The sequence below is a fragment of the Cucumis sativus genome, chromosome 6, assembly GCF_000004075.3.
Source record: "Cucumis sativus cultivar 9930 chromosome 6, Cucumber_9930_V3, whole genome shotgun sequence".
Lineage (NCBI taxonomy): Eukaryota > Viridiplantae > Streptophyta > Magnoliopsida > Cucurbitales > Cucurbitaceae > Cucumis > Cucumis sativus.
Genome location: NC_026660.2, coordinates 9,165,992 through 9,179,202, shown reverse-complemented (window position 1 = coordinate 9,179,202; position 13,211 = coordinate 9,165,992). Strand labels below are relative to the sequence as shown.

General features: G+C 31.5%; 1 protein-coding gene across 6 annotated transcripts; it reads right to left on the bottom strand.

The window, feature by feature from the left end:
• Positions 1–6,680: 6,680 nt before the first annotated feature.
• Positions 6,681–12,135, bottom strand: LOC101222796 (ELMO domain-containing protein A). Of its 6 annotated transcripts, none has more exons than XM_011658655.2 (10): positions 11,656–12,135; positions 10,527–10,629; positions 10,271–10,420; positions 9,634–9,702; positions 9,085–9,200; positions 8,206–8,260; positions 7,957–8,077; positions 7,306–7,353; positions 7,109–7,203; positions 6,681–6,955 (listed from the first exon to the last, which is right to left on the bottom strand). In XM_011658655.2, exons 3-10 carry the CDS (start codon positions 10,364–10,366, stop codon positions 6,854–6,856), a joined length of 702 nt encoding a protein of 233 aa, XP_011656957.1. In that variant the 5' UTR covers positions 10,367–10,420; positions 10,527–10,629; positions 11,656–12,135; the 3' UTR covers positions 6,681–6,853. The 6 variants fall into 6 exon arrangements, with proteins under 6 accessions (XP_011656957.1, XP_011656956.1, XP_011656954.1 ...); XM_011658654.2 differs by having other exon boundaries at positions 10,271–10,374; XM_011658652.2 differs by lacking the exon at positions 11,656–12,135 and adding an exon at positions 11,173–11,422 and having other exon boundaries at positions 10,271–10,374.
• Positions 12,136–13,211: the final 1,076 nt, after the last annotated feature.

Below are 13,211 nucleotides of genomic sequence, written 5' to 3'. Positions count from 1 at the left end.
ATCCAAATCTAAACGATCGTGCATGTAGCCAAATATATTACGAGCGCGAGCGAGTGACTTTTACAAATATAAATTAATCGCGTGTTGACTCGGAAACTTTTTTGTATTTTTCATGGTGGGGCTGTTGGCTTTACGGTGTAAATATTTTGTCGGTTTGTTATATATTTAAAAAAAACCCTTTTACTTTTAGTTTTTGGTATATAGACACTGATAGAATTCTATTAGTGACACACATTGATAGAGTCTATTAATGTCTATCATTGATGAAATATAAAATTTTGAAATGCTTTTTAAATATTTTCAGCAATTTTGTCATTTACGATAATTTCTCAATTTTAAATTTAATGATTAATTACAAATCAAATAAAAATAAGATAAAAAATGACAAAATACAATAACAATCATTTTTGTAAGAACAAATTATAAGACTACATTTAATGTGCACCTAAATATTCTAAGTTGTATTTTTAAAGACAATTTTGTTCTCTCTATGATAATTAGATATGTCTTCAACTAATCATCTCCAAAATAATATAAACTATCAACCTATTAATGAAGCATTTCAGTCACACGACTCAAGAACATTATGGTGTGTGAGAAAAATTGTATATAGAGGATATAGTAAGAGTATAAAATATTTTTATTTGTGTATTATTTGAGGGCTCCTTGCAAAATAGCAAAAAAACAAAATTATAATTATAGGACATATGTCATTACAATTTTTAAAATTGTAAAAATTGCAAATTTAAAAGTCGATAACAGTATAATTATCGTCTGATAGTCCTCTGATATCATTAATTTTGCCATATTTGCAATAGGCAAAAAATAGGTGTCATGAGTTTTTCTTTAAATGTTTTTGTCATTTTATGCAATTTTTCGTTATTTTATGGATCACTTGCATTCATGATAATAAGATATAAAACGAAAATGGGAGAATTTGATGGAATGACAAAATTTTGGTTGCCGGTAGAGATTAAGTTAAATATCGCCAATTTCATTATTTTATTGCTAATTTTTAAATGTTCTTCCTCTACAAAATTTATAAATCTCAAATCAAACTCAAATGTTAAATATCAAAATTCTACCTATTAATTACAAACTTAAATTGAACTTCATAATAGGTACGAATTATAATATTTATAAGTTGTAAAATATATTTTAATTAGGGTTGGGTTGGGTTAATCTAAGATTTCAAAAAATGGATAGTTGCAAATTTAGCAATTAAATTTAAAATAATTAAGTATATAACAATATTTTTAAAAAATTGCAAATATAGCAAAATTTGTCAAATTCTATCAATGATAGAGTCTATCACTGATAGATCATGTTATAAAAATTGGTCTATCACTGATAAATCATACGAGTCTATCAGTGATACAAGTCTATCAGCGATAGTTTGGCTATATTTGCAATTTTTTTAAAATGTTGTTATATCCTTAATTATTATTTCTCAAATGGTCATCCGTTATACTTACCCTTCAAAAAATGTAACTCGAACTCAACCCAACTTGAAAAATACATAACAAAATTCAATCCAACCCAATCCAAAATAAAAATTAACCCAACCTAACTCTTACAATTTTGGTTCGATTGTTCGGGTTGTTGAGTTATTTGAACACCTCTATCTGGACTAAACCATATGGATTTTAGCCTTATTTAACACTTTGGGTTGAATTGATCTTTAGTTAAAATAAATAATATTTAATTGGACCAAAATAAGTAACTTGATCCAACGGTCACGATGAAAACATGTCGCGCTATACATTTGTCAATTAATCTCATATTCAATTATTTATATTTTTATTATTAGTTTGATAAACATGGAACAATTTGGAATGGATCCTAAATCTCACATTCAACAATTATCATTAGTTTATGAAGTGTATCAAAGTTAATAAGTTGTGTATGAGCAGTGAAAGCATCATTTGCAACATATATATATATATATATATTTATCTTTCATATGAGTTGGATTTCATTTGGTCATTTTTTCAAACAATAAATATAAACTAGGTGCCTAAGTAATGTTATTTGTTTTTCCCTTTATGAAGCAGGCCTATTGAACTAGGGTTTTGATGATTATTGGGCTTTATTAAATAAGATATATAACATATGTTGTGTATGTTATACAACATATGGCAAAGTTAAAGATTTTGATTTCTTTACATATTAGCATAATTAAATTACTTAAGACATATACTCACTTATTACTTTTCTGACTAAGAAACAAAAAGCTCGTATCGATATTTAATAATTAGATATAAATTGTTAGTAGAATCTCATTCTATTGGCTTTGTGATTATATATTTATTTTATTGTTAAAAGTGTGTATAAGTTAATAAGGAAAACAAAAGCTTTGAGCATGTTAAAAGTATTATTAATAATAAACAAGATGGGGAAATAATTATATATACTAAATAAAAAGATCAATATAATTTTGTCCCAATCATTTAACCTTAAATGTCTTAGATAATTCCGCTAACCCTCACCTAATATTTCAGTAATCATATATATATATCTATACTTACTTTTTGACAATAATATAATTAATGCATTAAATTGGAATTAAAGGATAATAGTGTAGTTTTTTTTAAAACTATTTTCTTTGTTTTCTACTTTATGGAGAGAATATTGTAATATTAAGATATATTATCTATAGCACGTGAATTGTGGTTGATAAATAAGATCAATATCTTATTAAACAAGGTCTTCTAGAAAACATGTGGTAGTTGAAATACAACACAACAATGAAACTTATATCACCTAACTCAACATCTCAACCCCCAATAATTTTGTGCACCACAATTTTCATCTCTTAATTCTATCCATTTTTTTACCATTTTTTAATGACCATACAAATATTTTGACAAAAAAAAAATGAATTAAATTAGTTAATCAAAATATTTTATCATTTTTACATAGTTCTTTTTTACAATGGAGAAAAAAGCTTCAAATGTAAATGATCTTGTTTGCCATTTAAATTCTTTTTTACACCTAACTCAACATCGGATGTTGTTAGTGAAAAGGACATCACAGTAGTCAAACACTAGATTACGAGTCTTAATATTGGGAATGATTCATATTCTTGGCGAAAATACTGTGTGAGACTAATGTGTTTTATGATGTTTATATGAAATGTTGAAACTAAGCGAATTGATATGATTGATAAAATGATGTTTACGAAAGGTATTTCGCTACAAGAATTTTATTAAAACCTCTCTAAGTTTTTGACTTATGTTTTAAGTTCCTTCCAAGTATCGGGCGTTAAGGCCAAAGTAAGGAAAAGGGTGAAAGGCTTGCTTGATGAGAAGAGGCTACCAAAACGTTTGGATTAAGCTTAAGTGTTGTCATGTATTCTTGTAAACTGTTGTAATCACATAACTTTAGTAATAAAAGTTTGGTTTTGGTTCCATTTGTTGTGATAAATTGTTTATCACCTAATGATTTCTTGCAAGATACAAGTTAAGAAAAATAAAAATTACTATAACCTAGTGGTTTTGTATTGTATTCTAAGAAATTCTCTCTAATATAATTGTTCTCCCTTTTTGTTTTGCTTGATTGTTGATTTTGTAACACTTGTAAAATCAAGGAATAAACACATAAAATATGATAACAATCCTAAGTTAAGTGCAATGAGATAACACACTTTAACCATTATCACTAGTTCAAAATTTGCTCCTGAATTTCTAATAGTGTCAAGATGCACTCTAGTTTTCGGTATAGGCCATAAAAAAAAAAAAAAAATTCCTAGAGTTACGACTTTCTCCGATTCCTTTTCCCTTGAAGCCCATGTTCGTGGAGGGCTCTACAATGGCAATTGTTCTTTGATCGACTCAGTTCTTCGAGGATGCATTTTTTTATTATAAGTCGTTATCACCTTGTTTGTTCATCCTTCCTTTATTTAATTTTGTATTATAGACTTTTTTTAAGCAACTTTTGTTTCCCACAGACGATGCCAACTACGGATGGAAAAATCTGACCAAGTGAACTCACCTAGCTGTCTCGTGCGACTAAGGGTAAATTTGTAATTTAGAGAGAATGTTATCTACCAAACAATATAAAAGAGGACATTAATGTGATGTTTGTCACATTAACTTTGATGCTTAAGCCAGATCTTAGCACAAAGGTTAGAGCAAGTTATTAGAGAAGAAAAATGAAGTTACATGATTATGTTGGCTATAATCATCTATTTACAAATGAGACTTGTCAAGAGTCATCATCATCTTATAGGGCTAAATTTCTATTTCTTTTACTAGCGTTTTGGAAACACGATGCTTGTGGGGCTAGATTGTACCACTAAGGACGTTTCCAATAAGGGCCTACTACAGATAGGTCTTACATGTAACTCACTCTAGCTTGTTTCATGCCTCTCTCGTGTTTGTTTACAATAAGGTAACTTTCCTCGTTATGCTTTTTTCTTCTTCTTTTAACTGGTTCAAAACTATCCACAACAATGTGTATTCTAACTAAAGGGTTCAAGGTTCCAATTCTCAACAATCAAATTTCAAAACATACATTTTAGTAGAAAAATAATTCTAAGTGGTTTATAACTAAACTTTTAACGGTTAAAATTAATTTAACTCAACTTTCTATGTGTTGATGATGTTTGGGTTGAAAAAGTCTCACCCCTATTTTACTAAACAATTTAAAGTGTATTTTACCTAATGACTATAAACAATATGATTGCTAAAGCGTTTGTTTGGAATACATTTTGAAGTATTTAATTTAAAAAATAAGTCATTTTACAAAAAGTTAGAGGGTTTGCAATCTTCCAAAATAGCTTTTAAAGTGTGTTTTAAAAAAAATTCATCAAAAGAGTTTAAATAAAAATAAATTTGTTTTCTTCTTAAGCCAATCAAAACCAACTCTAAATCAATATCGAAGTGTGAAGGTAAGATGCTAATTTATTGAAAGGATAATTATAATGGGTAGCAAGTTTACGAATAATAATTAAATATATACCAACATTTTAAAAATATTACAAATATTACAAAATTTGTCAAAGTCTAAAATAAACTATGTTGTAGATATTGGTCTATTGATGATAGAGCATAAAAGTGAGTCTTTCAGAAGTCTATTACGCATAGAATTTTTTACATTTGCAATTTTTTTAAAATATTGCTATATATATATATGCTAATATTTTGAATCTAATTGTTATATTTGTAAAGTTGAGCACGATGTTTTATATAATGTCACGTTCATGAATTGAATATCTCTTAAAAATGACGTTTAAGGCCTATTTGGTTACACTTTACTTTTGGTTTGTTGGTTTATTAAATTAAATCTATTTTCATTGATTTGCATCGTTTGTCATATCGTAATACATTGAGATCACAAACGAGCATATCTTAATTCACATTTACTTATACGACAACTAATTTTCCTTTGAAACTACAGCTTATTTTAAAAACATTTCATTCAGATCCCTTCCAATTTTCCAAAAATATATCTCATGCAAATGAACAAGGAAGCACATAGACAAAATATATAAAAACAAGTGAAAACCATAATTAAGAACGAAATATATATTTAGGACATCTACATATTTTTGGAACTGGCACAATATTGTTCAAACACATTTTTATTTTAGAAAATGATATAAAGGGGCATCAAATTATGAATACATCATTGACGAAAAAGGTACATAGAATAGATTTAATCATTGACTAAATGGAAACCCAATGCACTAATCAGATCATATAAATATTTAAAAGAGGACCCAAGAATGACACTACAAAGTTGATGAGGGGAACACATTGGTGGGATAAATGGACATGTTCACATTCATGTATTTCCATATCTACAAAGTAGAGAGAAGAGAAAGCAAATATAAATTAATTGAAAATTTATTAGAAGAAAAGTTCAAAAAATTAATTTTTTATTTTAAAATAAAGTTATCTTCAAAAAGCTTATGGGACCTTTGCAAAACTAATAATAAAATAATAAATCATTATTGGTATTTGGTGATAGATCCAAAAGTCTGGAGCTTTACAAATTTAACATTTCTTTTACAAAATCTTCCCATTTTTATTTCTTTAAGTTGTTATGTAAAATTACATTTGAATTCAAATCCAAATATAAAAGATAAAATAGAGTTTTTAACAATTATTCTTGATTTATTAGTCCAAGCCAAAGTTGTAGCACCAAATAGTTTTTAACCAATTATTTTGGATTTTTTAAAAAGAAAAAATTAACTGAAGGTTTAAATATTTCATTGAGGATGAAACCATTATAATGAAATTGAAAGAAAACTAGCGACCAACTTTTGGTATATATAAATCGTATATTCAGCTTATTTGATTTAACTAATTTCATGCAATGGAAAATATGGATTAATTAATGTCACAAAGTGCTCCAAACTTCAAAAAATAAAGTGCAAAAAAGGAATTGGCTAATAAAAGATAAGTAGTTGGAGTCAGTCTTGGTGGTGTGACACTTCCTCCACCCACCTTTGAGGGATGATTCTTGATACATTTACAAAACCTTCAATATCATTTTGTTTTGTTCTAACACCATGTTTAGTAGTTCTAAATCCAAATTGATGTAATTTTAATAAAACTAAGATGCTCTTTAAAATGATTTTCTATCTCGTCTATAACAAATTGAAAAGTATTAAATGTGAATATTATTTTTAAGGAGAAGAAAAGTTATAGAAAGAAATTACTAGAGAGAAAAAGTACAAGCAGGAGAGACAAAAAAAAGTTAGAAAAACTAAGTTAGACAAGTGTTATGAATATAGTAGTAGTAGCTTCTATATCCGAAATCACGAACCCAATACAACAAAAGATAAGTTCCCAAGTTCAAATTCATAAACAGTCTATGAAACTGACTGACCGTCAGGACAACAAAACTACTGATGCAACAGATTATAAGCGGGTAGGTCTTGTATTCTATGAACATCCTCCAAAGATAGCTCCCTTTCTAGCTGTGTTCTGGTTACTTGCAAAACCTCCTGATAATTTCAAGTAACATAAACTTCAACAAAATGTTGCACTTATTATATTGTAGATTTGACAAATTCATCGTGCATGCAAATGTTGGGTACATGATGATGAAGATGATGCTAGTGTTAGTGTGTGTGAGATTGAGAGAGAGAAAGGTATACATTGAACTCCATATAGGAAGCATGCATAGCTAGCCATTGAGCATCCATCATCTCGAAAGCTACACAGTATAATACGTCAAATGCTTCTTCATTTTCTGTCACGTGTAGAGGATGTATTATGCGAAGTGTCAGAGAAGAGTTTAGTAATGGAAACGTGTGTGATATGTTCTAGTAAGAACCAAAATGATAGATAGTACCTCCTAATAGTCTCACAAAATTTAGTCCTGGAAGATTCCTTGGTTTTTCTGTAAGGAATAGATGGGATAACAGGATTTTTCAGTTACAAAACGAATCTCAATATTGTTAAGCAAAGTTCAAAATAATATCCAGCAGGTTACGGTTATGAACCGAGGGATTCAAATTTTGTTGAAGGTTTTAAAACCATGTTCATTTGTTTTTTGTTTTGTGACACATTTGCAGGACAAAGGGAGGATTTGAGGAAAAATATGTGACCAGCAAATACAAACACCGTTAATGCAAAACTATGGACAATTTTAAAACGAATATAGGATTGGCTACTCAAATACAGCATGCACATGGCATAATCTTCCTCAGCTCAAGGAAAGCTCATAATTTGTGAAACATTATCTAGGTGGATTGCTGGAAATGAGACGAGCTGTTTATGTTTGAATGACCTGGAATTGAATTGTAGAACCCAATCCCCTATTAAACCAATTTTGATTGTCTATTCTTCATAAACTTCACATCTGATGGAGTAGGATTTGACTCATTTACTCTATTGATTTAACAAATAAATTTTATAAACACATATGAAAGTTCTTCCATTAATATATACGAGTCAAAGAAACAAAAAAAAAAAAATTGAGTTGAAAAATGCTGTTGCATACCGGCGTTCAAATCCAACATTTGAATCAACATAAATGATACATTTATGCCAGCAACAGCAAATGGATATTCCCAAGTTGCTCGATTACCATCTTCCTTCAATAATAACCTACGAAAAGATGCCTTCATTTTGAATTTGTATGAGATTAGTGATAACTCACTCAGGCATTAGGGAAATGAGACACAAGAAACATAGAATGAACAAAGTGAAATAGTTCACTGTTTGAGTGATAGAATAGGATTTGACATACCGGAAACATTCTGGAAAAATACAGCAAATTTTCAAGGGAAATAAACCCGCAACCCCTAAGAAAGCAGCCCACTGTGAGAAAAAAATTAATTTCAAACATCAAAAATAAAGTATTCAGTTAACATATGAACAGTTTTTTCAATTGTAGAACCAAAAAATAAAAGAAACTATTTAATGTTTTACTGAAAAATATGACATGGGTTCAAATTTTCCTTTTCTTTTTACCAACCCATTAAAAGTGGAATTGCAGCTACATATTTTCATCTCCTCCCCACCCCGAAAAGTAAGAAAAGTCCAGTAAGTGTATTGCATTAAGAATAGAATGAATTCCTCCCTCAATCTCCCCCAGTTGTACACATGTACGTGCACTGTACTATCTCAACTCGGCCATAGTGTTTCTCATCTCCTAAGATAGCTCTAGTCTTCAAGTCATATTTTAGATGGGCTGCTCAAGTCTAAAGTCCAAGTAAGCAATATTTTTTTCATGAATCCGATAAAACACCAACTAGGATTGTTCTTATTCAATAGGTAAACTCAAGTAGTACAATAGAGAATTGATGAATTATCATCAATCTGAAATAGAAATGCAGTAAAACAAGAAAGAAATCAGAAATTCTCTCTCTCTGCCTCTCCTCTCTCTCAAGGATGAAACAGAAACCCAACCAAAATGATCCCCCCCTTCACTGCCCAACTCCTCTGCTATTTAAACCCTCTTCCCTCCTAACTAACTATGGTCCCCATTACTAGCACTCACACTCCCCATGACACGTGCAATTCCTTTCTTTCCTTTCCTACTATATTGCAACATCTACTTGAGTATCACCATTAATAAGAGGTATGATAAAAAGAATGTATAATGAAATGTTGGCTTGGATTATACCTAAAGTCAGTGGATGGATTAGGACCTTGCCAACCCATTTCTTTCCATTGCTCGGATATCATCCCTTTAAGCTCAATATTTGGATAAGCAGCATTCCACAATGCTCTCAGAGCTTCCTATCATTAACGAAGGACAGTTACTTGTGCTCATAGCTGATGGAAATAAAGCATAGATGAGAAGAAAAGCTAACTTCTAACTGTGCATGCAGCAGAAAAGGCATGGATACAACAAAAGTTTGAGATGAAAATCGATAAATTTGCATATCTACAAACTAACTAGAGTTGATGTAATGAAAGAAACAAAAAAGTTCCCTTTTGTGTCATAGAATTGAAGTACATGAAAGACATGAATGATTAATGAATGGCCTCGTTCAAAATTCAAATACATGAAAACTGAAATCAAGGCAGAAGTTTTGTTTTCGAAAATAGAGTTTTGACAATGAAAAATACTTAGTGAGTTTTAAAGAATAATGACTCATCTCACACATGATCTTCATAGAACATACAAGTCAAAACCTGAAAAGTGTTGAAAGAAAATAAAGAAAAGTACTTGATGATCAACGCACGTCTCATCAAAAGGTATATGCATTCTGTCTTGTAGCCTCTGAAGCCTTTCTTCCTGACAGCAAAAAACCCATGTTATAATATACATGGTCAAGCTTCATACACCCCTATCAACAAACCATTGGAAAAATAGTTTTAAATATAGCCATATTGACTTAAACATTAGAAGGTGACAACAAATAAAAATGGATCAATCTTACCTTGACTGACAGAGGTCAAAAAGTATATTTTGGAGCAAGGAGCTAAGGAGCTAAGGACTAAAATCTTGATACAAAATGGGCCTTTGTACTTTAAGAGTCGGCTCAATAGATGAGGTTTTCCCTTCTACTTATATACCAAAATCCAAACCCTTCCATCACTTAAAAGCACAGCCCAAAAATTTCCTTGTCACCATCAACCTCATCTACAGTGGACTGTAGGGATGGATGGGTTGCTATAACTTCAACTCTAGAACCACTTATTGGTATCAGTGTCTTCTCATGAGCAAGAGGTAAAGCTTCCTTCACACTTATGAACTAACATTTAACTCATTCTACCACTTTTGCGAAATAACATAACACAGATATTGACAAATGAATGGGACACAGCACATAGACCTACAACACATTATTATCGTTATTTACCTGAAGAGGACTCAAAGGGTATTGAAGAAACTTATCATTCCTTCTGTTGCCGGAACGATTGAAGAGTCCTACGATCCATGATCGTGGTCCAACCATAGCATTAGCTACATTTACCACAAGCTAATTCGTAAGCAACAAGGGTGGGTGACACTGAGACATAGTGAGAATATAAAAGCACATGTAAATTTCATAAGATCATAATTCTAGAAGTTCATTTCAACACCATAAAAAGAGGTTTAGACAAAGCTCTACTCACTAAAACATTGAGCTAGCTGTAAAATTACATAGGTGGAACTATGTGACCATTCTAACTCTTCATCACCCCTTCTACGTCTCCAATATATTTCATCTTCATCAACCTAGAAGAATTGTACAGATTTAACTGTCAGTAAAATTATTTGATAAAGAAGAAGTGATGCAATGTCAATTTATAGCAGACTTTTGACATCCACAAACACACTGGTTAATTAAAATGAAGATAATAGTGTTCAATACTGTCTAAGACTGTCAAAGAAAGAACATGGTTGTTGGAGCTTCTAATAGTAGTTTCTCTGCAATCACAGTTAAAAATAGAAAACAAAAAAAGACATCAATCAAATGAAGAAAGAACGACCATTTGACAAGCACGTTACCCTATGTAACACTCAACTTTTTGGACAATGGCTCACGATAACCATCAATGTAATTAACAACTAACAACTACTTTTGAGCAATGAAAACCGAAGGCAAACAACAAATAAAGGGAACACAAAGTGATAGTCCTTTCACATCAGGAAAATGACAACAGCAGAAAATCAGAATTTCAGAGAGTGAAGATTCCCACCAAGTCGGAAACAATCAAGATAATGAAGCTTAGTTTCAATGTATAGGCAATTGATGAACAGAGATTAATAGGTGGATACTTTGTGGAGGGAAGCGCAAGATGGAAAGCATTGTCTTCTCCTCCTGAATCTCATTAAGGGACCAAAATCAATGAACTAGATGGTTTCTTTAACTCTAAGCATCACGCGAACAGAAAAACAAATAATTGCATCAAGCTCGTGCTCTCATCGAAGAATTCAAGCAGAAATAATTCCTGTTTCCGTTTAACCACAAAAGAGGTGCAACAGACGCACGCATAGAACAGAGATGGAAGCAAAACAGGAATGGGGAAGCTTAGAAGAGTGAGGCATTTGAAAAGGAAATTAAAAAAAAAAAAAAAAAAAAGCAACAAGATGGAAAGATTGCATTTACAAGCGCGATTAAAGGGATCTTCCTTTAGGCAAAATAACTTTAGATTGTAAAAAAGTAGAGCAAAATGATGAGCATTGATCGAAGCTGTCTGTTGTATGAGTAACATTATTAGAATTAGAATGCAAGAAAAACAGGGAGGGAAAGAACAGTACCCACTATGACATCAGAGGGAAGAAGTGCAGTGGCGGTGGCGGTGGCGGTGGCGGTGGTAGCCTTGGCCGTCCTGAAGAGTGGGTCCGGGCGGTGGGCACCACAGGAAAAGGGATTGGGAAGAGGAAACAAAGAGAAACAGAGGAGAAGAAGAAGAGGAAGAGGAAGAGGAAGAATGGAATTGGGGGTTTACGGAAAAGGAAAAGGAATGACATTTCCTTAGCTATTGGGATGAACAGGTGGAATTTGCAATTTGTGGGAGGGAAGTATTTGTGGGTTTGAAATGTGTGCGTGTGTCTAAGAGATTGAAACCAATGAAGGGTCCTACGAAGCTGCCGATTCCGTAGCAATCGCCCCCTTTTTCTTTATTCATCGTCCCTCATCTCTGCCCCTCCGCCACCATCTTTGGAAACTCTACTCTGTGCTATCAATAAGCCAAATCGCCTTTTCCAAACTATTTCCAAATCAATGGATGGCACTTCCTTTTCTTCTTTCTTACGCTATTCCTCTTTAATTTCAAATTAACCATTAATTCCACATTTGGCTTTTATGACTGAGAACTCTAATATACAGCTGCATTCAATGGTATTTCCACACGCATATGTTTAATACGTAATTCATAAAAACAGCACTACAAATCAATTTAATTCACCCGTTTTTCAAAAAAATATAACAACTCTTCTAAATATTTAGCCACAATTTTAAAATATAAAAACTATCCAACTCACATAGTACATAATCTTGTTCCAATGCAAAACCATCTTGGTTCATATCATTTATATTTAGTATTTGAAAGTTTTTGTTTTTATTTTTTTATGTTTTTCTTGATATGGATGCATAAAGATGAGTAACGTCGTTGTATATACACCAAAAAATCATCCATTTTGTACCAACTAAGAAAATTTAGTATTTATTTCAATTCAAGGTTCTGGTGGATAGAAATTAAGAGTTTATAAATAAAACTAATACAACCAAATGATGGACATGGAGTCAATATAAAAATTTGTCATACTTGATTAAATTTAGATTTACTAGACCCTAATCAAACATGTTTACGAAAAAAAGTGTAGGAAGGGGATTTCAAGCTCAACAAAAAGGCAGTTGGAGGAGGAGTCCTTTCTTGTACGAATGTGTAACACCCCAAGCTCAAGATTTGATAACTGGAGGACTCGACATTCCTCTGAGCCCCCTTCGACCTAGAAATGTCATATTTGTTTGTCTTAAAGACTTTTTATATTGAAAGTTCTCCCCACAAACCAATGTGTGTCCTTTCGACATGATTTGTTCTCACTCGCATACTTTTTAGAAAAATTCTCAGGAGATTGCTCAATATTTAATTGCTCAAAGTTAAGCACACTTAACTTTGGAGTTCCTATGACTAAGCCACAAAAAGGAAGGTGTGCACCTTGTTGGTATAAGTAGTAACTTTCAATTCTCTTACACATTTATTAACCATACTTTCATGTCCTTAGGATCCCACTCATTCAGATGTTATATCGACTCATTCATGTCCCCCTCCTATGCTCGGGGTGTTACAATATGTGCTTTGCTTTTAGGG